At 40.9% G+C, this 27,440-nt stretch overlaps 1 protein-coding gene across 23 annotated transcripts in view; it reads left to right on the top strand.

Moving 5' to 3' along the window:
* The window catches only part of AOPEP (aminopeptidase O (putative)), a 428,322-nt gene that overhangs the window by 8,289 nt on the left and 392,593 nt on the right, over positions 1-27,440 (top strand). For 22 of the 23 annotated variants that reach the window (XR_010148921.1, XR_008537134.1, XR_008537133.1 and 19 more), the window contains exon 2: positions 24,738-25,669. Coding sequence is in view for 12 of the 23 variants with exons in the window: in XM_016961205.3 (XP_016816694.1) it covers positions 24,873-25,669 (797 nt within the window). In the remaining 11 variants the exon portion in view is untranslated. Of the gene's footprint in view, positions 1-24,737; positions 25,823-27,440 lie in introns of all 23 variants that reach the window. The other variant, XM_063788501.1, reaches the window with a different exon arrangement.

Below are 27,440 nucleotides of genomic sequence, written 5' to 3'. Positions count from 1 at the left end.
GTTATAGATACCAGTAACATGCAACATTGTTCCTGTAGGTGGAGAATACCCCCATTTGTGGCTACAGTTCACCCTGGTCTGGAATCTAAATTCTGCCAGATTATAATACAAGAGAGCTTTTCACTTTGCCTCTTTTTTCGTTTTAAATATTTATTCCTTGATTGTATTAATATTTATATATGCATTGACCAGTGAAATTTTGTTTTCATGGCTTTGTGATGGCAAGAGTTGGTTTAAGTAGCTCATTGGTTCAGAAACACTAGATACATAAAAATTATCTTGATATCCTGTGTAAAATGTAGATTATTGGCTGCTATCCTTGCATGTCCAAGAATCTGCATTTTTTCTTTTCTGAGACGGAGTCTCGCTCTGTCACCCAGGCTGGAGTGCAGTGGTGCGATCTCGGCTCACTGCAAGCTCCGCATCCTGGGTTCACGCCATTCTTCTGCCTCAGCCTTGCAAGTAGCTGGGACTACAGGCACCCACCACCACGCCTGGCTAATTTTTTGTATTTTTAGTAGAGACAGGGTTTCACCGTGTTAGCCAGGATGGTCTCGATCTCCCGACCTCGTGATCCACCTGCCTTGGCCTCCCAAAGTGCTGGGATTACAGGTGTGAGCCACTGCGCCCAGCCAAGAATCTGCATTTTTAACAGGCACCACTCACACCAGCCCACCCCCAACCTGCAACGTTGTTTATTGGGCTTGTGGTTCTCAGACTACATTTTGAGAAACACTGTGCTAAATTTCCAAGGAGAGTGATTTTAAAGTAACAGCTTTATTGAGATATAATTCACATGCCATAAAATTCACTCTTTAAAAGAATATAATTTATTGATTTTTAGTATATTTACAGAATTGTGCAACCATCACCACTGTATAATTTTAGGATATTTCCATCATTCCTCAAGGAATCCCTGTACTGATTGGCAGTGATTCCTCATTCTCTCTTTATCCCACTCCTTGGCAACTACTTTCTGTCCCTGTGGATTTGCCTATTCTGGACATTTCATGTAAATGTAATCATAGAATATGTGGCCCTTCGTATCTTCCTTCTTTCACGTCTCACGGTGTTCTCAAGGTTCGTCCAGGTTGTGGCATGTCGGTACTTCAGTACTTCATTCCTTTTTACAGCTGAATAATATTCCACTGTGTAGATGGACATTTTGTTGATCCATTCATCAGTTGATGGTCATTTGATTGTTTTGCTGTGCGTATGTTTTTTAAAACAATATTAACTATATCTGGGCCTTTTCAAATCATCACTGGATAATTCTGTAGAGTGTCTTAGAGGGGATTCCTATAGGAAGTGGGGACTGGATTTAGAGTCCCTTCTGTTCATGGATTTGAGGAGTCTGTATCTGTAATTTCTTTGGGCTAGTGAAATACATTCTTCTAAGAGCTAGAGCAGCTACTTTTTCTCCATAGCAGAACATTTGATATTGAAAAAAATCTTTTTACATGACTTATTTAAGGACTATATTTCAAAATAGTTTCTATTAAAAATAGTATTCTTTAGGTCTTCATTTCTGGGGAGGAGGAACTCTTACTGAAAAAGCTGGTATTTTTGTCTGTATTTTCTTTTCTTTTCAATCTCTTCATTTTTACTCTACCGAACCCTGTAACCCAACTCTATTAATCTAGATCCTCTTTGCAGCACATAAATATTTATGGACAGTAATAAATTATATTAGTTCTAATAGAGTTTAAAATGTTTTGTGAATTTTTATCCCAGCATGACAAAAATCACTGGGTGGTCTGATACCACCTTCATCTTTAAATATTTAACCAATTCTTTTTATTTTTAAAGGCTACATTAATTGAATGATATCCATAAAAGTGTTTAATAGTACTTACCTTGGGCCCACAGTGCGCAAAGCACTTCATGGAATTAAGGTCCTTTCTTTTTGCATCTGCTCTCCTCATACCTTATTTCAACTGTGGTACTCAAAATCTGGGCCCACCATTCTGCAGTGGGGACAGTGACTGAACTTGCATGTGACTAGGATTATGAAGGGTTTAGAAACTGTGTCATGTGAGAGTTGGCTGAAAGAATGGAGGTTGTTCAGTTGTTAAAGAGACTACTCAGGCAATGACAGCCCTCCCAGCCATTCAGAGCTTGTCTAGAGAAATCTTATTCTTCCTTTGGGTATTAGTGGGGAGAAACTGGAGTGAAAGGATATGTCAACAGGCTGTTAATTTTGTTGGGTTATAAGTAGGCCAAAAACATGGAGTTTTTTAAATGTTTCTTTCTTCTTTTTTTTTTTTTTTTAGACAGAGTCTTGCTTTGCTATCCCAGCTGGAGTGCAGGCTCAAACTCCTGGGCTCAAGCGATCCTTTGCCTCAGCCTCCTGAGTAGCCGAGAGTACAAGCACATGCCACCATGCCCGGTTAATTTTAAAATTTTTCTTTTGTAGAGATGGGGGTCTTGCTATATTGACCAGGCTGGTTTCAAACTCCTGGCCTCAAGCAATTCTCTGGCCTTGGCCTCCCAAAGTGCTAGGATTACAGGTGTGAGCCAATGTGCCCAGCCCAGTTTTTCATTCTTACGTACCTTTCCACTATCTTTCAGTTCCTAGAATATCTAGTCCAGTGTCTGATGGTAAGAATGGTTTCTGGATTGTATTTTGCCTGTTCAGGATATATGGAATGTTAAATTATTGCATCAGCATTAATGCATTATTTTAGCCTTAACAACAGTGTATAAATTTGTAAAGTGCTGTTTGATATTATACAATTTTATATAGCTAAGTTTTATTAGATCAGGATTAAAATATACCTTCCATTTGGTATAATGTGTAAAGTTTAGTCACTTCTTAAAATATAAGACTGCAATATGTATAACTTGCCATGCCAATAAGCAACAAGATGTGGTGTGCTTAAGAGTGAGGGAGAAGTCTCTGGTTGTGGTGAATATCCGTATTTGGTTGGGGATATAGGGAGTTCCTGGCCTGTTTCACTTTTGCCTGTCTGGTTCAGCTTATGGTTCAGCTTAGGATGGAATGTACTGCTCTGTGCTTTAAACTGCCATTTTTGATCTAGGCTTGGACTGGGGTTCAGGCAGTAGAGTATAGTGCTGAGAGTTCAGGGTCTGGAGCCAAACCAGGGGAATCTCACTTCTGCCATCTCATCTTTGTGAACCCAGGAAAGTATCTTAACTTCTCTGGGCCTCAGTTTACTTATCTGTAAGATGGAGATGACAGTACATACCTCAATGGGTAGTGAGGATTTAATGCAATAGTGTACTTCATGTACCTAGCCTGTCTCATAGCAAGCAGCCAATAGTTGTTTGGTGCAGTTGCTACTTGTTAATATGAGTGTCTGAAGGTCAAGGGCCTTCTCGAAGGTTTCTGAATAGAGGAGTTCTGAATTCACTGAATTCCCAAAGGAGAAAGACTCTGGTTCACCTGGTTTCTCTAAGGCATTCTAGGTTCCTGTTGCCTGCTCAGGACAACACCTGGGGAAGTTTTGGGTGAATGGGATTCTCCTGGCCTTCCACTCTCTGAATATGTCCCTGCCTTGTTCCTGGCCTCTGACATGAAGTGTTTATGTAGTGGGAGTTCTCTGGCAGTTTTCAGAGGAGCATGGCTAAATGTGTAGATAATCCATAGGAACACTAGAACATCAGAGCACTGTGAACAGTTTTGTACCACCTGTGCTACAGGAGATACAGAAAAGGACACGAGAAAAAAAAATTTTTTTTTTTTTTTTTTTTGAGACGGAGTGTCGCTCTGTCACCCAGGCTGGAATGCAGTGGCGCAATCTCCGGTCACTGCAAGTTCCGCTCCCCGGGTTCACACCATTCTCCTGCCTCAGCCTCCCGAGTAGCTGGGACTACAGGCGCCCGCCACCACGCTTGGCTAATTTTTTTGTATTTTTAGTAGAGACGGGGTTTCACTGTGTTAGCCAGGATGGTCTCGATCTCCTGACTTCGTGATCTGCCCGCCTCAGCCTCCCAAAGTGCTGGGATTACAGGCGTGAGCCGCTGTGCCCCGAGAGAAAAATATTTTAAATTAATGATAAGGACAAAGTGAACTGTAACTAAATCCCCATGAATAATAAAACTACATTCAGTTTTGTATGATTGAAATATCTATTCAGAAAGTGTCTATTAAGCATGAATTCATACTGGTCAGTCTAGGAGCAAGAATGCCAGGAAAGCTCCTGGGCCACTCATGACCGAAACTACGTCTCAAGTCCATGTCAGGTTCTAACTGCTCTCCTCCTGAAGGCAGCTTGCAGGGCTCATCTGGCTTCCTCTCCTCTCAGAGCTGCCTCCACCCACCCATCTCCTGGAATTCTGTATTTCCCAAGGTTGCCTGCAGCGTGGCCGTACTTTCCTTAGCTCCCAACTTTCCTTGTTGTCCTGGTGGTTGTCTTCAGACCCTTTTGGGGTTAAGGATTTTCTTACTAATCCTTATGGAAAAATAAAGGGCAATTTAAAGATTTGGTTAAAGATTAGGGCAGTTTAAAGATCTGGAGTGTTGGCTGGGCCCAGTGGCTCACGCCTGTAATCCCAGCACTTTGGGAGGCCAAGGTGGGCAGATCACCTGATATCAGGAGTTCGAGACCAGCCTGACCAACATGGTGAAACCCTGTCTCTATTAAAAATACAAAAATTAGCCAGGCGTGGTGGCAGGCGCCTGTAATCCCAGCTACTTGGGAGGCTGAGGCAGGCGAATTGCTTGAACCGGGAGGTGGAAGTTGCAGTGAGCCGAGATCGTGCCATTGCACTCCAGCCTGGGGGACAAGAGCGAGACTTCGTCTAAAAAAAAAAAAAAAAAAACAGATTTGGAGTGTTTACAATTGTAGTTATCAGTCCACTGCTAAATAGTAACCGCTAAGATGTAACTGGAAGCCAGACCAGGCGTCTATCCTTGTTACGCCAGGCGTGAAATTCACCAGACCTATTCTAATGGTTGGACTGTTCTTCTACCCCCTGAAACCCCTCCTTTCTACCACTAGTGGAGACTGAGGAAATCAGGAAAGAACCACGAGAGCCCTCCCCATCTTGAAGGTGGAGTTTGCATTGCCAAGGACCTCTAGATAAGTTGATGCCTTATTTTAAAAGGTACCTCAGATTTGTTCTAATCAGGTATGGTATAATGACAGACACAGAAACAAGCTGCTTTTGAAAGAAGAGTTTATTATTATAGTTCCCAGAAGGAGGGGGTGCATCACGCCCTCATATGACACAGGGCCATATGAGGAAGCACCGGGATTGGTCAGGAGGCAGAAAGAGTTGGGGGAAGCATGGGCAGGAGCTTTTATTGGGGTTTCTGTGGGAAAGGCAAGGCAAGCAGGCTGAGCAGATGAAGGATTGGCTAGTTTGAATAATTTTGGAGGGCTCTAGGGGTGGTCCCTGGTTGTGTAGTACCTGGCTGTGGGGTGATGTAGGACAGTGGCAATATTGCTTGGGCTATGAGAGTTAGATAAGGACGTGGTTGTGGACTGTGGATTGGTTGGTTTGCCTATGAAAGGCATGCTCACAGGCAAGTTCTTTGCTATCTCTTGGAATTAGCCCTGGGAGGAGCAATTTCTCCAGGATTAGCAAGGCTCCAAGATGTCAAAACATCGTAAAATATAGAAAATAAAAAACATGATTAATGCATACCCCTTCCAGCAGAACTGTGCTTATCACACAAGTGATTCTTTTGGGAGCATTTTCTTATTGAGTGATAGAAAGAATGGTAAAGTGGCTCCTTACACCCCTCGAGTTTACTGTCTAGCTTAGTAAATAAGGCCTGCACACATGAAAGTGACCAGCCATGCAGGACACAAGATCACATGCCGGAAAGTTCAGCATAGTATAATGGGAGCTCAGAGAAAGGAGAGATGAGAATGTTGTAGAAGCAGTAGAGGGCAGTGGTTCAGAGGCTGCTGGGTCCATATCCGGCTTCATCAGTTACAAACTGTGTAACCTTAAGCAAGCTGGAAAATTCCTGTGTTTTAGTTTCCTTATTTGTAATATGAGTTTAATAATAGTAGTACCCATATCAGAGTTACTGTGAAGACTAAATGAGTTAATACATTGAAAGGGCCTAGCACAAAGGCTGGCGCTTAATAAGAACTCAGTAAGCATCAGCTGTTATAGGGCTGGTGAGGAAAGTTTCACAGAGTGGATACAATTGATTGTTACCTTAAAGATGGGGAGGTGGCAGGAGGAGAGAGAGAGTGAGAAAGTGTTTCTCTGTTGGGTTGGGGTGGATGTGGGGTGGTGGCTGGAAATGAGCCTGGCAAATTCAGGTAATAGAAGGTTGGTCTGATAGGATAAGGTTGAAAAAATAGGCTGGTGAGAGTTGTGAATGGTAAGGATTTTGCATTTTTTCTTTAAACCATGGAAATTCATTCAGAGCCTTTTTCCCCCTTTTGTTTTTATTTTATTTTTTATTTTTTTATTTTTTTGAGACAGAGTCTTGCTCTGTTGCCCAGGCTGGAGTGCAGTGGTGCGATCTCGGCTCACTGCAAGCTCCGCCTCCCAGGTTCACGCCATTCTTCTGCTTCAGCCCCCCGAGTAGCTGGGACTACAGGCGCCCGCCACCATGCCTGGCTAATTTTTGTATTTTTAGTAGAGACTGGGTTTCACCGTGTTAGCCAGGATGGTCTCCATCTCCTGACCTCGTCATCTGCCCGTCTCGGCCTCCCAAAGTGTTGAGATTACGGGCGTGAGCCACTGCGCCCGGCCTTCCCCCTTCTTTTTTTTAAAAGCAGGGACGTGACATTAAATTAGCGCTTCAGGAATCTTACTCTTAGTGGTATGGTTCTATAGAGAGGAGAGACTTGGACAGGTTATGTAAGTCAGAATAGATTAAGTTAGCAGTAATTAAAAACAACTCCAAAATCTTTGCGGCCCCCCAAAAAAGAAGGTACGTTTCTTGGTCATGCTATTCCATCACAGCTGAACTGGGGACTCTGCTCATCACAGTCATTCTGAGACCCAGGCTGATAGAGCAACCAACATGTCACATTTTGTTTACCTTAAGAGAGCAGAGAAGAGCACTCTAGAGGGTTACGCACTAATGATTAAATGCTAGGCCTGGAAGGGACACGCATACTTCCATTTACAACTCAGCACTAGAGTGCAGTCATATGTCAGTAACCAGTTACAGGGGTTCAAGAAACCTTCTATGTTTGTGGGGAGGGGCTGGGTAGAAAGAACTGGAAGTATTCAAAAATAGCACTGACGACCACACAGGGAGTCTTTCTTACTTAGAAGGTGGTTGTGTAATAGTTGAAGTGGGTGGTCTTAGCTGCTGGGTCACAGTTGTTGCAGTCAATACAGAGAAGAGTTGTATACAAGAATTTAAAGCAGTAGAATTTAAAAGTTGATCATTGACTGGGTCGAGTTGCAAAGAAGAGAGGAGTCAATGTGAAGCAAAACTTTTGGTGTGTGTTGAGGGGATGGTAGCAGACCAGTGGGGTGCCCTCAAGGCCTCTAGAGCTGTGCTCCTTGATGAGTAGCCCACCAACCAGTGCCTACCCACAGACAGTAATTGGTTTGCAAGGAAATAAGTGCAGAAATAGAGGGTACTCATTTAGAAATGTTTATATTAATTCTTTTTTCTTTTTTTTTTGGACTTAGTCTCACTCTGTCGCCAGGCTGATGAGTGCAGTGGCGCGATCCTTGGCTCACTGCAACCTCTACCTCCCAGGTTCAAGTGATTCCCCTGCCTCAGCCTCCCGAGTAGCTGGGACTACAGGCACGCGCCACCACGCCTGGCTAATTTTTTGTATTTTAGTAGAGACGGGGTTTCACCATGTTGGCCAGGATGGTCTTGATCTCCTGACCACGTGATCCGCCTGCCTCGGCCTCCCAAAATGCTGGGATTACAGACGTGAGCCACTGCACCTGGCCACTTTTCTTTATTTCTATGCTATAGTTTGCCCTGATTATATTTATGTTGAATCTAATACAAATTTGGGGCATGCAATTTTGTGTTTTTTTCTTTTTCTTTTTAGTGATCTATTTTTATTATATTTTATGAAAGTATAAGGGGAAAAATAACCGCAGATTGTTGGAGAAGCATTGCTTTGGAGATAGGAGGCAGGGATGTAGAGATCAGAGCTGGATAGCAAGTTGAATCCTTTTTGTAGAATGATGAGTTGAGTACCTGAGATGTGAGCAAGAGAAAGACTTCAGAAAGAGAAGAGGGCCCACGGCTAAGCCTTGGGAGGCACCCAGTGTTCTGGAGACAGGCATGTAAGAAGAGATGCAGGCTGCTCTCTGTGGAGTAGCCATTCCTTTATTCCTTTACTTTTTTAATAAACTTGCTTTCACTTTGCAATATAAAAGAAGAAGAAGAAGAAGAAGAAGAAGAAGAAGAAGAAGAAGAGGAAGAGGAAGAGGAAGAGGAGATGTGGATGACTGTGTCCCAGGAATCATTGGAGGTGGTGGAAAGTTAGTAGTATGAGATGCCACAGAGAGTCAAGGAAAATAAGGCCTGAGGTTAAGCTAGACTTGGCAAGAAGTAAGTCATTGTGAATGTTTGAAAGTAAACTTGTAGTGAAGTGGTGTGATCAGATGCCAGATTTCAACAGTTTAAGAAATATGCAGTCATAAAATAGAAAAGGTTATAACCTTCTGGTCAGAAAAGTTTGATAGATAAACAAAAGCAACAACTAGAGTGTTAGCTATTGAGCCCAGCAAGGGAAAGCACATTTTGTTATTGTTTTTTCCAATAGGAAATCATGAGCAACTCAAAAGGCTTCTACCACCTGGAAGATGGGAAAATCAATGAGGGAGGAGGGAGATGGCAGTGTTCCATGGCTGGGAATGGAGTGGAGGACTGAGGCCATGGGAGTGGACCCGGGGGTGAGGACAGGGGTTGGATTGAACCCAGGTAACTACCCACACAGCAGATAAGGTCATTAGGAGGGGAAACGTGGATGGGAATCTGCAAATCTCAGTTGACTCAAACAGGGAAAAATGCAAGCTGGCATACCTGGGAGCTAGTCTTGATGCTGCGGTAGATGTGGTCAGAGTTAAGCGAGCAGGGACTTGGGAGTCCCAGTGAGAGCATTAATGAAGTGCTTTGACATTGTGACCATGGGGTCCAGTGTGGGCTACTCAGCTTCTTCCTCTAGTCCACGCTCGGTAAAAATGAATGTTACTGAATAACAAGGCAATGGTGGGGAGGGAGGAATGGAGTGGGGTTACTTAATCCTTAATCATGATTAAGAATAAGATATGGGGCTGTGCGCGGTGGCTTATGCCTGTAATCCAGCACTTTGGGAGGCTGAGGCGGGCGGATCACGAGGTCAGGAGATTGAGACCATCCTGGCTCACACAATGAAACTCCATCTCTACTAAAAATACAAAAAATTAGCTGGGTGTGGTGGCAGGCGCCTGTAGTCCCAGCTACTCGGGAGCCTGAGGCAGGAGAATGGCCTGAACCCGGGAGGCGGAGCTTGGCAGTGAGCCGAGATCGTGCCACTGCACTCCAGCCTGGGTGACAGAGTGAGACTCTGTCTCAGCAACAACAACAACAAAATATGGTGAGCCGGTTGCGGTGGCTCATGCCTGTAATCCCAGCACTTTGAGAGGCCAAGGTGGGCGGATCACCTGAGGTTGGGAGTTCGAGACCAGCCTGACCAACATGGAGAAACCCCGTCTCTAGTAAAAATACAAAAATTAGCTGGGCATGATAGTGCATGCCTGTAATCCTAGCTGCTTGGGAGGCTGAGGCAGGAGAATCACTTCAACCCAGGAGACGGAGGTTGCAGTGAGACAAGATTGTGCCATTGCACTCCAGCCTGGGCAACAAGAGTGAGACTCTGTCTCAAAAAAAAAAAAAAAAAAAAAAAGAATAAAATATGGTACAAATTGGATTTATGATAAAATTATTTAGTTTAAATTATATCTAATTTTGGAAAACACTCAGCAAAGTTATGAAAAATACAGATACAGTGCTTTAAGTGCTCTAAACATTGTAAAATTTGAAAAATGCTTCAAAACTTCCACCTGTTGAAATAATCTATTGACTTCTCATTTTCATTGAGCTCTTTTTTTATTTTTAATTTTTCTGGATACATATTGGGTATATATTTATAGGGTACATGAGATATTATGATACAGGTATATGATATGTGGTAATCACATCAGGGAAATGGGGTATCCATCACCTCAAGCATTGATTATTTCCTTGTGTTACGAATATTCCAATCATACTCTCAGTTATTCTAAAATGTAAAACAAATTATTGCTGACTGTAGTCACCCTGTTGTGCTATCAAATACTGTATCTCAACATTGTCTGTAACTGTATCTTTGTACCCATTAACCATCCCCGTTCTCCCTCCTAGCCTCTGGAAACTACCAGTGTACTCTATCTGCATGAGTTCAATTGTTTTAATTTTTTTTTTTTTTTTTTGAGACGGAGTCTGGCTCTGTCGCCTAGGCTGGAGTGCAATGGGTGATCTCGGCTCACTGCAAGCTCCGCCTCCCGGGTTCACGCCATTCTCCTGCCTCAGCCTCCGGAGCAGCTGGGACTACAGGCGCCTGCCACCATGCCCGGCTAATTTTTTGTATTTTTAGTAGAGACGGGGTTTCACCGTGTTAGCCAGGTTGGTCTCGATCTCCTGACCTCGTGATCTGCCTGCCTCAGCCTCCCAAAGTGCTGGGATTACAGGCGTGAGCCACCGTGCCCGGCAATTGTTTTAATTTTTAGCTCCCACAGATGAGTGAGAACATGGAAGTTTGTCTTTCTGTGCCTGTCTTTTTTCACTTAACGTAATGTTCTCCGTTTCCATCCATATTGTTGCAAATGACAGGATCTTATTCTTTTTAACTGCTGAATAGTACTCTACTGTGTATATGTACCACATTTTCTTTATCTGTTAGTCTGTTAATGGACACTTAGGTTGATGCCAAATCTTGGCTATTGTGAATAGTGCTGCAGTAAGTATGGGAGTGCAGGTATGTCTTTGATATACTAATTTCCTTTCTTTTGAGTATATACCTAGCAGTGGGATTGATGGAACATACGGTATTTCTATTTGTGGTTTTTTGAGGAACCTCCATACTGTACTTCATAGTGGTTGTGCTAATTTACATTCCCACCAACAATGTACGACAAGGGTTCCCCTTTCTTCACATCGTTGCTTGCGTTCATTATTGCCTCTTTCATTGAACTCTTTCGAGTGTTAGAATGAGACAAGAGCTGGGCAGAGATGTAGTGTGTCTATTGTTGTGCCCGCCTCTCCCTTAACTGACCTAATTACTCTCCCTTCACCACCCTGAATCCAGCCAGTGGGTTTCCTCTAGCCTTTGCTATGGTAGGTAGTGGACCTCTGTTTGGTTTTCCATGTGACATTGATATAAGATAGCATGTCATGGTTACTTGGGTTGCTGTGCAATAGAGGCCATGGATATCTCGGTTAAGAACACTCTGGAGTTCAACTGCTTGGGTTGACATCTTGGAAATCTCAGACACTTAGGCTCTCTGAGCATCATTTCATTATCTGTAATCTTTCCAGTACCTTGATTGTCAGTCCCCTAGGCAGGTATAACCTCTTAAAAAATGGAGTAGAAAAGTGAAATCTCCATTTCTTTATAACTGTAATGAGTTTTCCCAGGAATCCTTTTCTGACCACTCTGCTATAATTTAGTTTAAGTGGTACGCTTCAGAAAACTGAAACATGCTATACTTTGCAAGCAAGTAGCAATCAAAGGGATACATTCTTTCACCTTTGAAAGTAGAGTGAAATCACTTCCAATCTTATCTTTGCAACCCAAATGCCTGCTGATAATGTGAGCATAAACACATTAGGCACCAAAGAGGAATGGCATCTGGGTGCGAAGATGTGATCAACAAAGCCAGAGTCAACACAAGCTGCCATCAGGGAAGCCAGAGTTCATCACATCACGTTTCAGCATAGTTCAGGGTAGACATATACTGATGGAATAAAATCAGTTTTTGTTTTCAATGTTCACATTTTAGACCCCCTCCCCCCACTTGACTGGTTATAATATATAAATCAAGCCACAGCTGACAGTGATTTGCTTTTTTTGTTCAGGAAAAGGTCTTTGACTGAGACTGACTTGGCCTTACTGCATTGATCTTCAACACAGGCGCTTTTTATAATTCCCACAACAGCATTAACTCCAGTGGGGTTTTTTTTTTTTTTGAATATACATATCACAATAGAGTCTTTCATTACATGATCACAAATTATATGCAGTCACTCTTACGTGCTTCCTGAAAGCAGTAAATTTAGAGCAAAGAGAGACTGTTTAAAACTTGAGACCAGAGAGCACAGTTTATCTTATTTACAGTTTGGCTTAAAGATTGGTCTTTAAGTTAATATCATACCACATGTGGTAATCCTGCAAAGTGCTACATATTTTTATTTATAGTTAAGGGAATAAAGCAAAATCCCCTTTTCATTATGTTATCTTGCGTTATTTACTCAGTGATAAATGACATTGCCCCACGGGTATGAGTTTTGTAGTGAAAGACCCTATTGTAGCATATATTTATGCTAGTTAGAGTTACGGTTCCAGAGAGAATTTAAACTCTGAATATGCTGGTACTTGTACAGTTAGAACATATAGCTCAATGTTGTTTTAACACTATATTTTTACTTGAAGTAAAAGAAAAATAAATAGGCATGAACAAAGGGGAAAAGCTTAAGGTTGAAATGCAAGAAACCAAATAAAATGACTAAAAGCATATCCTAAACTCAAAGATTAAAATTTTACCAGAGATAATGGTGGTCATTAGATTGGCCAGTTTCTGCTGTTTAAAATGACATCAGCTTTCAAAGTTTATTAACTGTTTAAGGGTACCAGGAACAATTTTTAGCAAGTCGGGGAGATATGAAAGTGAGCTGAAAGAAGAGTGCTGAAGGGCTGGAAAGTTTAACACCTGCCCCAACATTTGAGGAAAAAACTGGTTCCATGCTATGTCAGTTTGTCAAAACCAATATTCTTGAGAATTTCTCCTGAAGGAGGAAGCCAGTAGATATTTTGGAGGGATGGTTAGTGTTTTAGAATATATTTATTTTGAAATAGAATAATAAATAAAAAAATAGGAAATTCCAATCTTGAATAAAGTAAAAATTAGTTCAGCCTCTAGTCATTCAAAACTTTGGATAAATTAACCAAGAATGGGCTGCCATTTTGCTAAGTACAAAAATAAAGACTTTCTAATAAATTAATAATATAAGTAAGATTTCAGGACTAATATATTTGAAGCAAATATGTCCCCTGCCCATTCTTTCTGCACCTGAAAGGTATCATTTCACTGTTTTCTGTGGCCTTCATTATTTCTCTGAGAATTCAGATCATTCTGATAAAAAGCCCCCTGTCATCTGTGTCGTTGTTCCTCTGTGTGTAATATGTCATTTTGTAATGGCTACTTTCAAGATTATTTTTAGTTTTTCAGTAGTGTGATAATGATGTGCCTAGGTATGTTTTCCTTTGTATTTTTCTTGTGTAAATAAACTTTTGAAGCTTTATATCTCTCACCAAATTTGGAAAATTTTAACTATTTTTAAATAAATGATTTCTTTTGAAATACTTTTAGATTTACCAAAAAGTTGCAAACATAGTATAGGGAGTTCCCAATTCATCATCCAGCTTCTCTTCATGTTTTTATAATCATGATATATTTATTAAACTAAAAATGTAGCCCTGGCATAATGCTTTTATCTACAGTTTTTCCACTAATGTCCTTTTTGTTTGTTTGTTTGTTTTAGGATCCAGTCTAGGATACCACATTGCATTTTATCATATCCCCTGGACACCTCCATTCTGTAACACTTTGTCAGATTTTACTTGTTTTTTATAGCCTTCACACTTTTGAAGAGTACTGGTTAGGTATATTTTAGAAGGTCCCTCAGTATGGGTTTGTCTGATGTTTCCTCATGCTTACACTGAAGTTTCAGGAATACTACAGAGGTAAGGTACCCTTCTCATTGCATCATCCTAGAGGATAATGATACCAATATGACTTATCACTGGTGATATTAAACTTGATTAAACTGCCTGATATCTCTACTGTAAACATAATATTTTTTCTTTTCCATTCTGTATTGCTTGGAAGCAAATAATTAAGTTTGGCCTATATTCAAGGGGAAGGGAATTAAGTTCTACATCTTTGAAGAGGTAATATCTACATCGATTTTTTGGAATTCTTACATAAGGAAGATGTAGTCTCTCCCTTCATGATTATTTGTTCAACCAATTTAAACAAATTTATTCAATTTAAACAAATGATTACTTATTCAATTATTTGTTTATATCAGAATATTCTTTGGGTTTAATCCAATACTATCATTATTTATTTTCTTACTCAAAGTGTTCCAGCCTTGGGCATTGAAAGCTCTTTCAGGTTGGTTCCTGTGTCCCAATTCTTCTGTTTGTCTGTCTGTTTTCTTCTTTACTTTAGAGGTCCATGTGATGCTTCAGATTCATCTTGTATTTTCCCTGCCCAGCCTGAGAATCAGCCATGTCTCCAAGGAGGGCTGTTTCCTTTTGTTGGAAAATGGTATTTAGAAACCAAGATCTAGGTGCCAGTTGTGCTCACTGCTTACTGTTTTTTAAAGTATTTTTTTTGTGACCACATTCTCTTTTGCCTGTCCATCTTGGACTCCAATTATTTGTCCCAAAAGTACCTGTTCATTCTTTTTCACGTTTTTCTGTTCTTTACACTGGATAATTTCTATGTAACTATTTTCTGGTTCACTGTCTTCTATAATCATGAATCTTCTGTTAAAACCATCCAGTGAAGTTTTTATCTCAAATATAGTATTTTTCAGTTCTAGAATTTTCTTTTCCTTTTCAAAAAAGTAATTCCTATTTCTTTGCTGAGTTTTCCTTTTAGCTCATGTATTACAGCATTTATGCCTAATTATAATATGAATAGCTGCTTTAAAATCTTTATCTGTTAATTCTAATATTTGGGTCCACTCAAGTTGGTCTCTACTAATTGCTTTTTCTTTGAGTTTGGGTCATGTTTTCTTATTTCTTTTATGTCTGGTAGTTTTATGTTTTATTTTAGACATTGTATTTGATACTTTGTAGAAACTCTGGATTCTGTTATGTTCTTCTGAAGAATATTGATGCTTTGTATTAACAGACAGTTAACTTGGCTGAACTCAGACTTCTAACTTTGCCTTTGCTGCTGTGGAGAGCAATCAAAATCTCAGTTTAGTTGAGTTCATTTTGCCTGAAGGAGGCTGTTTGATCTCCTCCATACTTGCATGGTTCAGGGGACAATTAGGGAATTGGGCAGAGTTTATATACAGAATATGGGACTCTCGCTTTGTAGACATCACCTTTCCTAAAGTTTTCCTTCTTTTCTCTCCAGCTACTGTGTTGGTCTTGAACTCTAGTCTCTCATTCTTCAGCCAGTAAGACTTCAGGTTTCGGCCGGGTGCAGTGGCTCACGCCTGTAATCCCAGCACTTTAGGAGGCTGAGGTGGGTGGATCACGAGGTCAGGAGATTGAGACCATCCTGGCCAACATGGTGAAACCCTGTCTCTACTAAAAATACAAAAAATTAGCCGGGCGTGGTGGCGGGCACCTGTAGTCCCAGCTACTCGGGAGGCTGAGGCAGGAGAATCACTTGAACCTGAGAGGCAAAGGTTGCAGTGAGCCGAGATTGGGCCACTGCACTCCAGCCTGGCGACAGAGCGAGACTCCGTCTCAAAAAAACAAAACAAAACAAAACAAAAAAAAGTTCAGGTTTCAATCTGAGTTTTAACCCATTTATGCTTAGCGTTCCATTACTGGAACGCTAAACTTATGGCAGTTATTTATATCCTGCTGCTCGAGCTCATCTCCAAGGTCTGATTTTTCTTTTCTTTTCTTTTCTTTCTTTTTTTTTTTTTGTGAGACGGAATCTCACTCTGTCGCCAGGCAGTGGCTCAATCTCGGCTCACTGCAAGCTCCGCCTCCTGGGTTCACGCCATTCTCCTGCCTCAGCCTCCTGAGTAGCTGGGACTACAGGCACCTGCCACCACGCCCGGCTAATTTTTTGTATTTTTAGTAGAGATGAGGTTTCACCGTGTTAGCCAGGATGGTCTTGATCTCCTGACCTCGTGATCCGCCCGCCTTGGCCTCCCAAAGTGCTGGGATTACAGGTGTGAGCCACCGCACCTGGCCAAAGGTCTGATTTTTCACAAAAAAGAAAAATTGCAACCTCTGGCATAAATGGGTTAACTGCCTTGCCTGGCACCAACTAGGGCTTTCTCTCCAGTGGAAAACTATAAAGCAGGAAGCTCAATGCCATTCCCTTCTTCCACGTGTTGGCTTCTTACAGTTCTTGTCAGCTTTTTGCTCACTCTCATGGGCCTTCAGAAATTTTGTCTTTTTGTCTAGAGTTTATAAGTACTATCAGTGGGAGGATTAGTCTGCCAGAAGGTACTCCACTATTACCAGAAGTGGTACTCCCTTTCATTTAAGGAGAGGGCAGAATTATATTAATTAAATAATCAAGCAGACACATGTAAAACTAAATGTAAAACTAAAACTGTGTTTGTTGTGCTACTAAGAAGCACACATCTATGAAATCTAATAATAGGGGAATTTGACTTAATCGGTGAGGTCAGGAATGTTTTCCTTGAGGACATGATGGGGTCCAGAGAGTTACTAGACAAAGACAGAATGGAAGAGGATTCCACGTATTTGTTGATTGAGTGATATAATCCAGCTTTCTATGTATCTGGGCTTCTTTTTTTTGCACATATTGTTAACCTCTCAATCTTTAATCATCTCTCTGGGCTTCTGTGATAATAAAAGGTAATCTATAGCTCTGGTGCCTCTAATGTTATACAATGAAGAATACCCTACATGAAAATTTCTTTTTTTTTTTTTTAACTGAAATTTTAATTTTAGATCCGGGGGTCCATGTGCAGGTTTGTTGCAAGGGTATATTGCATGATGCTGAGGTTTGGGCTTCTATTGATCCCATCATTCAGACTGTGAACAGAGTACCCATGAAATTTTTTTTTTTTTTTTTTTTGAGAAAGGGTCTCGCTGTGTTGCTCAGGCTGGAGTACAGTGACACAATCACGACTCACTGTAGTCTTGGCCTCTCAGGCTCAAGCAATCCTCCCACCTCAGTCTCCTTAGTAACTGGACTATAGGCGTGTACACCACCATGTCTGGCTAACTGTTATTTGTGGAGAGAGGTCTTCCTATGTTACCTGGGCTTGTCTTGAACTCCTGGGCTCAAGTGATCCTCCCGCCTTGGCCTTCCAAAGTGCTGGAATTACGAGCATGAGCTACTGCACCCAGCCTCATGAAAACTTCTTCACCAAAAGGAATTGTGGGTCTGGACCATTAAGTGGTATATCATAGTCTGTGGGCTTCTGGCCAATATGATCAACTGAAGTGTAAGGAAATCTCCCTTCCACTTCAGGTATTTAGAAACAACAACACACATACAGACACACAAGTCTCTCTCTCTCTCTCACACACACACACACACACACCCCACATGCATGTACCAGGGAGAAAGAACACATACATATCAGTAAATGCATGCTAATAACAAAATTCTTTCTTATCAGCAAAAAGATATGCCAGGTTACAGTGGAATCTTGTATTCAAAGTGTTAATTAAAAATAACTATTAACAAAAGGTCTACACTTAGTTAAGTGGTCATTCAGTAGAGAGGATGTAATACAGACATTTTCAAACATACAACTGTTAAAAGAGTTTGTTACCCATGGACTCCTCCTAAAATAATTACTAAAGATAAACTTAAGTAAAAAGGAAATTGTGGCAGATTGTATTTTCCAAAAATGGCCATAACAATATCTACCATCTTCCATGCTTTTCTACAGTATACCTTGCTACTCCCCCATCAAAAGATGGAGTCTAATCCCCTCTCCTTGAATCTGGATTGGCCTTATGAGTTTGCACCTGAAAGCAATAGACTATGGTAGCAATAATAACCATGTTGACTTTGAGGCTCGTTCAGAAAAGGCCATGCAGTTTTCAACTGGTACTTTGAGATGCTCGTGCTGGGGGCTGCCAGCTACCATAGAAGATGTACAGCCATTCCAAAAGCTCAGTGTTAAATAAGCTTTATTTAAATAAACTTATTTAAGTAAGTTTAAATAAGCGGCCTTTCTGGGCATCAGACCCTCCAGACAAGTCCATCCTCCAACTGAGTACCATTGAGTAACATAGACAGATTCATAAGATGTAGAAGAGTGGCCCAGCTGACTGTTACCCCATTCATGACCTATAGAATATAATAAAATGGCTGACTGTTACCCACATTCATGACCTATAGAATATAATAAAATGGTTGCTGTTTGAAGCTACAAAGTTAATTTGTCATGCAACAAGTAGAATAAAATTGGACCCAGAAGGAAGGAGTGGAATGTATAAATTATCAGGAGTAAGGAAGCTGGTGAATATATTTGTAAATACAAATAAATATTGACTTTAAAAAAGTTGGATGGAGTTTTAACAAACAATGTGATACTAAGATAATAGCAACAATAATATGGAAGCTGTTATGGAGTAAGGAAGAGGAAGACTGGTTATAAAACTTTCTAAGGTCCTTATATTGTTTGGAAGGTTATTCGAGATTGACTTTAGGCATATTAAAGGCATTGATTGTGTAAATTATGAAACAGTGGAGGGGAAAACAGGAATGTAGAAAAACTCAATAAAAAGCAGAAAAATAAAGCTAAGAAGCAAAGAAAATCATGGGCGATAGAAAACATAAAATATGTTGATTGAGATGGTGCTATTACAACTGTAATTGTGATAAATGTAAAGAAATTCATTTCAGTCATTAAAAATGATAATTATATTTTTTAAATAGCCAGCCAAATGTTGTTTTAAAAAGACAGCCAAGGCAAAAAGAGTCCAGAGCAGTTAAAAATAAAGGGATTGAAAAGATGTGCCGGGAAAAAGCAAACCAAAAGAAAGTAGGTATGACAGTATTAACATCAGGCAAAACGGAATTTCTAGACATCTCGTGTTTTCTTCTCAGGATACACCTGTGCCTCTTTTTATGCCACATCTTTTTACTTGCACGTGTGCAGCTAGGAGATGTGCGTAAGGAGGCTCATTGCAGCATTGTTTGCAATCAAGAAAATTTTCAAATAACTATCAGTAGGGGAACGTATGGATACATTATAGAATATTCCTGTGGGGGCATTAAACAGCAGTTAAAAGAGACAGATTTATATACATCAACATGTCTATATTTCAAAACCATTGAGTGAAAGAAGTTGCAGAGTAATATGTCAGTATGACATTTATAAACACAAAACAGTATATTTGAACTTCTAAGTTTCCTTCTAATTCTGAAATTATTGAATTTCACAGTAGTAAGCTATGTTCCTGTGACTATATGCATTTGAGTGTGTGAAGAATTGTGCCCAGAAACAGTGTATTTCAGCAAATACACTGACTGTTATTAAGAGCAATTGGCTTATCCTAAATAATGGACACACCTGGAATAGCAGAAAGCTGTCATTCTCTGATCAAGTAATCGGTGGAATTAAATAGTAACTACTCAACAATGTGCTCTATGCTATAGAATAAGCATATGTGCAAAAATAATTTCTCCTTTCCCCCAGTTGCTTACAAGTAAAAAGATGAGGCATAAAAAGAGGCACAGGTGTATGCTGAGAAGAAAAAATGAGATGTCTGGAGGGAGATGTTAGTTAAGCAATAACTTAGCACTAGACTATAGAGTACAGGCAAGCTAGAATCCCTGTTGTATAAGTAACTAGACATTGAAATCACAAATACCTTTGGACGGCAATTCCGCAAATATGTATTGAGAACCTGCTGTGTTGAGGATACTCCACTTAACCTGGTCATGAACACAAAAATGATTCAGGAGTTACAAGGAATTTTTAGAGCATTGGAGGATGGAGGTAACTATAAAATGAGCCAGGATAAGTTAGAATCGTGAGGATACACGTTGCTTTGTAGCTTGAAAGGAGAATGAAATTGTTTTCGTTGGGGTGACTGGGGATGGCGTTACAGAGGTTATATCCCACATTTGTAAATGGGTGCATTCCACTTTGGATGGCTGAGAATGGCAGAGCAATTTCTTCTTTGTGCCATAGCTCTGTTTAGTATGTGATCCTCTTCCCCCTTAAGAAAAATATTACTGTACGCTAATCCTTTCAAAGCCTTTAATGGTGCTGCTGAGACAATCATTTAAGCATTTAAAATACATACCACATAGCACACTTATTTTTTCTTTTTTTTTTAGCACACTTATTTTAGACACAGCAATGGTTAGCCACTGGAAAACTAACCATTGGTTTTTATAAGGGGGGACTTTTGTATGTTATGGCTTATGACAGAGAATGGAAAAATGCTTCAGTGAGACAGGCTGGCATTTTGAATTGGAGCACAGTAATAGCCAAAAGTGCTGAAGTCAACGGACTGCTTAGAAATATGGTTTCCATTTGCTGAGAGAGGCCTTGCAAGGTGGCCACATACATGCATTTGCAACCACAGGCAGTTCAGTTTTTCCCTAAATGTGGGGCTGTGACCCTGATTGACGTCAGTGAGCGTTACGTACTTGCAGAGAGAAAGATGATTTAGGTCATCCATGAATCTAAGACAAGTAAGACATAGACAAATAAGCAACAACTTAATAGACATATATAATTTAGGTTGGAAATCATGCAGAAGTGACAGTGCTCTTCAGAATCTTCTGGGGCTGGCTTAAAAGTTCTCCTTTGCCCCCCAAAGCTATTACAATAAGAATTGGTTACTAGTCTGCATAACTTGAAGAAGATAAAGAAGGTCAAAGGAAGATATGGAAGAGAGACTTAGAGGTGACATTTGATTTATGACTTAGACAATATGAAGGAGATGGCCATGAGACCTGGGAGATGAGAATTCCAAGGAAAAGCATCAGCAAGTGGGAAATGTTCTGTTAGTGGCAAACAAAAAGAAATGGGTGACCTTGAGCAAATTGCTTTGCCTCTCTGGGACCCACTGTCTTCATTTGTAAAATTAGAGAGTTGGATTCAGTGAGCCCTAAGGAATTTTTCAGCTCCAAAGTTCAATAAAATAAAGATGACTTAAAGTAGGCCAAATGAAGTTGTTGATTGTTTTTAAAGATGGCAACCCTATGCCAGGGAGGGTGGCTCACGCCTGTGATCCCAGCACTTTGGGAGGCCAAGGCAGGCAGATCACGAGGTCAGGAGATCAAGACCATCCTGGCTAACATGGTGAAACCCTGTCTCTACCAAAAATACAAAAAAATTAGCCGGGTGTGGTGGTGGGCACCTGTAGTCCCAGCTACTTGGGAGGCTGAGGCAGGAGAATGGCATGAACCAGGGAGGCGGAGCTTACAGTGAGCTGAGATTGTGCCACTGGGTGACAGAGCGAGACTCTGTCTCAAAAAAAAAAAAAAGATGGCAACCCTAAGGTTGGCTTGGGTGTGATGGCTCACACCTGTAATCCCAGCACTTTGGGAGGCTGAGGTGGGCAGATCGCCTGAGCTGAAGAGTTCAAGACCAGCCTGGGCAACATGGCAAGACCTCGTCTCTACAAAAATTTAAAAAGTTAGATGAGTGTGGTGGCATGCACCTATGGTCCCAGCTACTTGGGAAGCTGAGGAAGGAGGATCGCTTGAGCCTGCAACCCTAGGGATGTTTGAATATTCAGAATAGGGTGTAATCATTGAAGGGGAGAAAATGTTGGCAAGAGAAAAATGTCAAATGAAACAGGGTTCAAGTAAGTGGAAGGGGATGGTGTTGAGAGAACACTTCTTCCCCACTTCTCATGTTTCCTTCCTTGTTGGAGTTCAGTCAGTGTAACACTCCTGGTGCCTTTATCCTAAGGGAGGTGGGGTGACATAGTCTGATAAATTTGGGAAGAAGAAACTGGATGTGCTCTGCTCATCTCCTCTCTTTTGCTTTTGGGCAGCACTCCTGACCACAGAGAACCATTTTTCTCTCTTCCTCCAGGCCTTAAGTCTTACCTGATGGAGGCTACCCCCCCTTCTGGAAGCTTTAACTTGATCCAGCATTGCCTGTGACCATGTGGTTAAACCTAATTTTGTGATTCAGTTTCTAGGTACCTTTGGCTCTCACAGTAAGCCATGTTCTCCAGCTTAGCCTTCATCAGTAGCGATATTTTGGTCTGCCTTTGCATATCTTCATCTTATTTCTCGCTACATTCAGAATCTGGATGGGAGAGGAATGTGCTGTTTACTTGGCTCTCTCAAAACCCCAGAAGTTGGGATTCAGTGGGGCAGAATAAGCTTAATAAGCTTTGGTGAGAAGGGATATTGTTCACTCTGAATCAAGAGAAGGTAATACTTATGAAGAACTAATGATACTTTGAGGTATGGTTGAGTTGCAGAGATTCAGAATTATCTCAGCAAAGCAGGGGGCCAGATCATCAACTGAGAATGAGTCAGCAAGCTTGGAATTGGAAAGTTAAAAGTTTTAGAATTGCCTCTGTGGAGAGTATGCGAAAGAATCCACTAAAGAGAACCAATGGATTGTCAGTCAGGGTGACAAACGTTTCGTCACTTAAAACACATATCACGTAGTACACTGATTTTAGAGGCGGCAGTGGTTAGCCACTGGAAAGCCAGCCATGGCTTTTCATAACAGTGGTTCTGCTAACAGGCTTGAGTGGATAGGGCTCTAGGGCAGCCTCATTCTCTGCCACCAGAAACAAAAGTGGTGACAACTGCTCTGTAGAATATATTTTATGCCTAAATTATACAGATTTTTAGAAGTGAATTTAGGAATCTGTTAGAGTTGGACAATAAATAATTATATCTATAATGTTAAAAATACTAAACTTTTTCTCTGAATATAATAGTTTAGCCAGCCACTAAATTGACCCTTGTCTCAGCTGATGCCGGTTTTCCTTCTGTGTGTGTGTGAGCATGTGTGTGTTCAGGGCATTTTTTTAATCAAACAAGTTTTTTCAAAGATGCCCAGTCAACAAAATACTGTATGTTAGCAGCCACAGCCACCATCAGAATGAAGTTTTAAGATCACTGTTTCTGATTACATAGAAATAGCCAATGGATTTATCGAAGGTTATTATTCAAAATGACAGGACAGAAAATACTCTGGCTTATCCCCTGTGCTCATTCACTTTTCTAGAACCAAGGGAAATACCAGCTTCTCCATAAAGTAAATTCAAACTATTCTTTGCAACCTTGTTTCTCTCTACTTCTATTGCACTGAAAGTGTGCTACATATAGTTCAGTGGGGGAGGGAGCAAGGACCAGGGAAGGGTTTTAGGAGGTGGTTGCACTTAAACTGGGACATGGAGGAAGAATAGGATTTGGCAGGTGGAGGTGGAAGGCAGGAGCCAGGAGCGCTCCAGGTCCAGCACATGGGTTAGTCCAAAAGGCACTGAGGCCTAGAGTCAAGTCCTCTTCAGGAAGCAGTGTTTTGAGTAGGCCCTTTGGCTAGAGGACAAGGATGCAAGGGAATGTTGTCTCCATGACTGGAAAAGTAGCTAGAAACTGGATTGTACAAGGCTGCAGGAGGCAGGATTTTTTAAGGTTAGGTGAGATTTTGAAGAGGAAATAGTCTGTGGAGAGGTAGAAACTGAAATCAATGGGATATTAACCTAGAATGAGATTCTAGAAGGAAAGGAAATAAAAGGGTCTAGTAGAGATGCAGATAAAGCTGGCAGGGAAGTGAGGAGGAGTTAGGATACAAAGGGAAGGCTTGATTTACTTGAAAATTCAAGCAAGTAATGATGTTTTGCAGTTGTTGAAAGAATGCCTCCTGATATTTAGAAATACGAAAATTATTTTAAACATATCTGCTCTGTCAGAGTTTTTCTTTCTGTTCTCCTGCCATTTCTTTTTTGGTTTTGGTAAAAGAATAAAAAAAGAACAGCATATGCTGAAAGAAACTAGGTACACAACGGGGACTGAAATAATTTCAAATAATTTTTCTTTTAGCCAGATTGCTAGTATACAATAAGAATATATTTTGATTCAGAACTTTTATGAAGAACTTGTGCATTTTATTGTAACATCTGTTTCTACATTTTAATTTCTCTCCTTCCTTTTATAGGTATTTGCATGCTTTTTTTTTTTCAAGTGAGAAGACCTTTTGTTTGCCACAAGAAGGCTATTATCCAGAATGTTAATGGGTTTTCAGCTATTAAGATGTAATGATATACCTTGAGTATTTAACTATAAATTTGAAAAATCTCCGTGAACAATCTCAAAGGAATACTTAGAATGCACTCCTGGTAAATTGGCTCATTTTCCTGTAATTTACTGGAAGTGCTGATATGAGAGCAGTCCTAATGTGAAAAGTACATTAATCCCTGGAGTTACATTGTATGTATTAAATTATTACTCTCAAGGAATAAAATGTGTGGGGCCATTTAGCCTTCATTCACACTTGTTACTTGGAATCACAGTGGAAAAACAATCACTTATCTTTTGATGCACAAAATTAGAAGGGATACATTTAATATCTTTTAAGACTAGAGGCACAGTGATGCTGGGTTACACTTTTGCATAACACTTGCTGTTTTCTAAAAGAAGGACAGTTCTCATTGGAGCGTGCTTCTTCTGGCTTTGTGGAGGCCCATGCCATCCAGTTGGTAATTGAAATATTTTTAGAAACCCATAATGCAGCTTTCTTTCATGTCAGTAGAAAAGATAAGTCAGCCTTCTAGCCATGAGCATCTACCGCTTGGGGGATTATTTAAGGATGGTGGTCAACTTGCAGGAGCAGCAGTTGCAGGAGCACTTAGGTCTTATTTGGAATTTTATCTAATTGTGCTTTCCTTTTTTGCCAGGAGACTGAAAGGAACCATAATTTGTGACATCAGTTGTTTTTTTTGATAAGCAGCTATTTATGATTCTGGAAGATTAAGGCAGATAGGAAACCCCATCTGAGATTTTAATAAATCCCTCAAACAATAAACCACATCATGGACATACAGCTGGACCCTGCCAGAGATGACCTGCCTCTCATGGCCAACACCAGCCACATACTTGTGAAGCACTATGTACTGGATTTGGATGTGGATTTTGAAAGTCAAGTCATTGAGGGGACCATAGTGCTTTTCCTCGAGGATGGAAACAGATTCAAGAAACAGAATAGCTCTATCGAGGAAGCCTGCCAATCAGAATCAAACAAAGCCTGCAAATTTGGGATGCCTGAACCCTGCCATATTCCCGTGACAAATGCAAGGACCTTGTCATCTGAAATGGAATATAATGATTTTGCAATCTGTAGTAAAGGTGAAAAAGATACTTCTGATAAAGATGGTAACCATGACAACCAGGAACATGCTTCTGGGATTTCTAGCTCAAAGTACTGCTGTGACACAGGGAATCATGGGAGTGAGGATTTTTTGCTAGTGTTGGACTGCTGTGATTTATCTGTGTTAAAAGTCGAGGAGGTGGATGTTGCTGCTGTGCCAGGTCTGGAAAAATTTACAAGGTCTCCTGAGCTCACGGTTGTTTCTGAGGAGTTCAGGAATCAGATTGTACATGAACTTGTGACTTTGCCTGCAAATCGTTGGAGGGAGCAGTTAGACTATTACGCTTGCTGCAGCCAGGCTCCTGGCTGTGGAGAACTCCTCTTTGACACTGACACTTGGAGCTTGCAGATAAGGAAGACAGGGGCTCAGACAGCTACTGACTTTCCTCATGCTATCAGGATATGGTACAAAACTAAACCTGAAGGGCGATCGGTTACATGGACCTCAGACCAGAGTGGCAGGTAGGTTATCCAAGCACTTCAAAGCCCTGTGCCTGTTAATCTTGTACGCTGCAGGGATGCTTTCAAACATGAGACCGGCTCTGCAGAGATGCTCCTGTGTCTTCTGTGACATTACCCAAGTAGCCTCAAATCCTTAGACCTACAGTGAAGCAGGTAAATTCCCAGGCATGCTAAACCCTTAATAGGATTAGCTCCCTTAAGTCAGGATGAAAAGATTATTAAGCCCTCCCTATTTCTGAGTTAAGAGATTGAAAGCCATGCTTAATGATGAAATCCTGAGCCTCGCTCTCCATTGAGATCTCTGCTGGTGACTTGGAGTGCTGTAGATGGGAGTGATACGTCTCCGAGTGAATACTTGCTTAACGTTCCTTCATAGTCCCTTGAGAGACCAGACTGCCATGAAGCTGGGTTGGTGTGAAGCCTGGCAAAGTGCTTTCAAATAAAGCCAGCTCTGCTTTGTGCCTTCCTTACCGTACCTGTCTATTGGCAGCTATGCCTCCCTGACTTTTGTCAGTTTTCATGTAACGTGACCCCCCCCCCCCCAAAGCATACAAAAGACCTGTTTCTGAGCAGCATAACAGTCCTCTGAGACTGCACACTGGCTTCTTTGGCTGTGATTCTTGGTATTTGGTACCAGAAAGACCGCTGGGTTTTCGTTCGAGGAGAAGGAATTGATGGAGGCGTCGTTTTCTAGAGGATACATTTAGGCAGCCCTTGCTCCAACAGTTGTTCAGATTTTTAAAAATCTTTTTCTTATTGTCCTTCCTCCAACAGTTGTTCAGATTTTTTTAAATTTGAGAATTTTAAAATCAAACTTTATTGATTCCTCCGTATTTTACCTATTTGTGCTAAAGTACTGCAAATCAATATGGTAATTATTGCAGAGCTTGGATGGAGGAACGTTGACCTCTGTTAGCTGGGTTTGGGAGCCTTCTTTTATAGCGTTGGATTTCCTTAATTGAAGCAGTGGTCTTCGGCAATTGCTTACATGTCTCCCTCAATTCATCCCCCAAAACACCTTGCAGATATAGTTTTTTAAAGCCTCACTTTGACTTTGAGCTCTAATTATTCATTCCTTGCCTCTAATCTTACCTTCTGTTCTGGTCTCTCACCCTGCTCAGAATGAGTTCACTTCCTGTCTTATTTCTGTTAGAGTCTGAGGCAGCCATTGCGAAATTGCAGGGTTGGTGCAAACTTACCTCAGTACAAAAGCGTAGTGATGTATTTATAGAATAACTTATTAGATAGTTTTTGGAGACTGTGAAAGAATGAAACAGGTGTTCTTATTGTATCTTCACACTTTTTTGAGATTATTAAAGATGGGAATTTCAATACAATATAACAATATACTATCTCTGAATATTTAACTAGGAAATTATAGTTTTTATACTCCTAGATATTTCAGTTTTGAACTAGAATAATGAGGAAGAAGGAACTATTGGCAGAATTTGGAAGAAATATTTATGGCCTCAAACATGACTTTCTCCTGAGTGCTTACTGCAAACAAAGAGATTAGACTGGTGAATTAAATGACATGTAAAAGTGATGAGTACTTACGGATAAATGATGGTTTCTATGAAGAAATTAAAGAGGGCCGGGCGCGGTGGCTCACGCCTGTAATCCCAGCACTTTGGGAGGCCGAGGCGGGTGGATCACAAGGTCAGGAGATCGAGACCATCCTGGCTAACACGGTGAAACCCTGTCTCTACTAAAAATACAAAAAATTAGCTGGGCATGGTGGTGGGCGCCTGTAGTCCCAGCCACTCGGGAG

Source organism: Pan troglodytes, chromosome 11, assembly GCF_028858775.2.
Source record: "Pan troglodytes isolate AG18354 chromosome 11, NHGRI_mPanTro3-v2.0_pri, whole genome shotgun sequence".
NCBI lineage: Eukaryota > Metazoa > Chordata > Mammalia > Primates > Hominidae > Pan > Pan troglodytes.
Note: the sequence above shows the minus strand (reverse complement) of the source record. Positions and strands in the feature narration are given on the sequence as shown.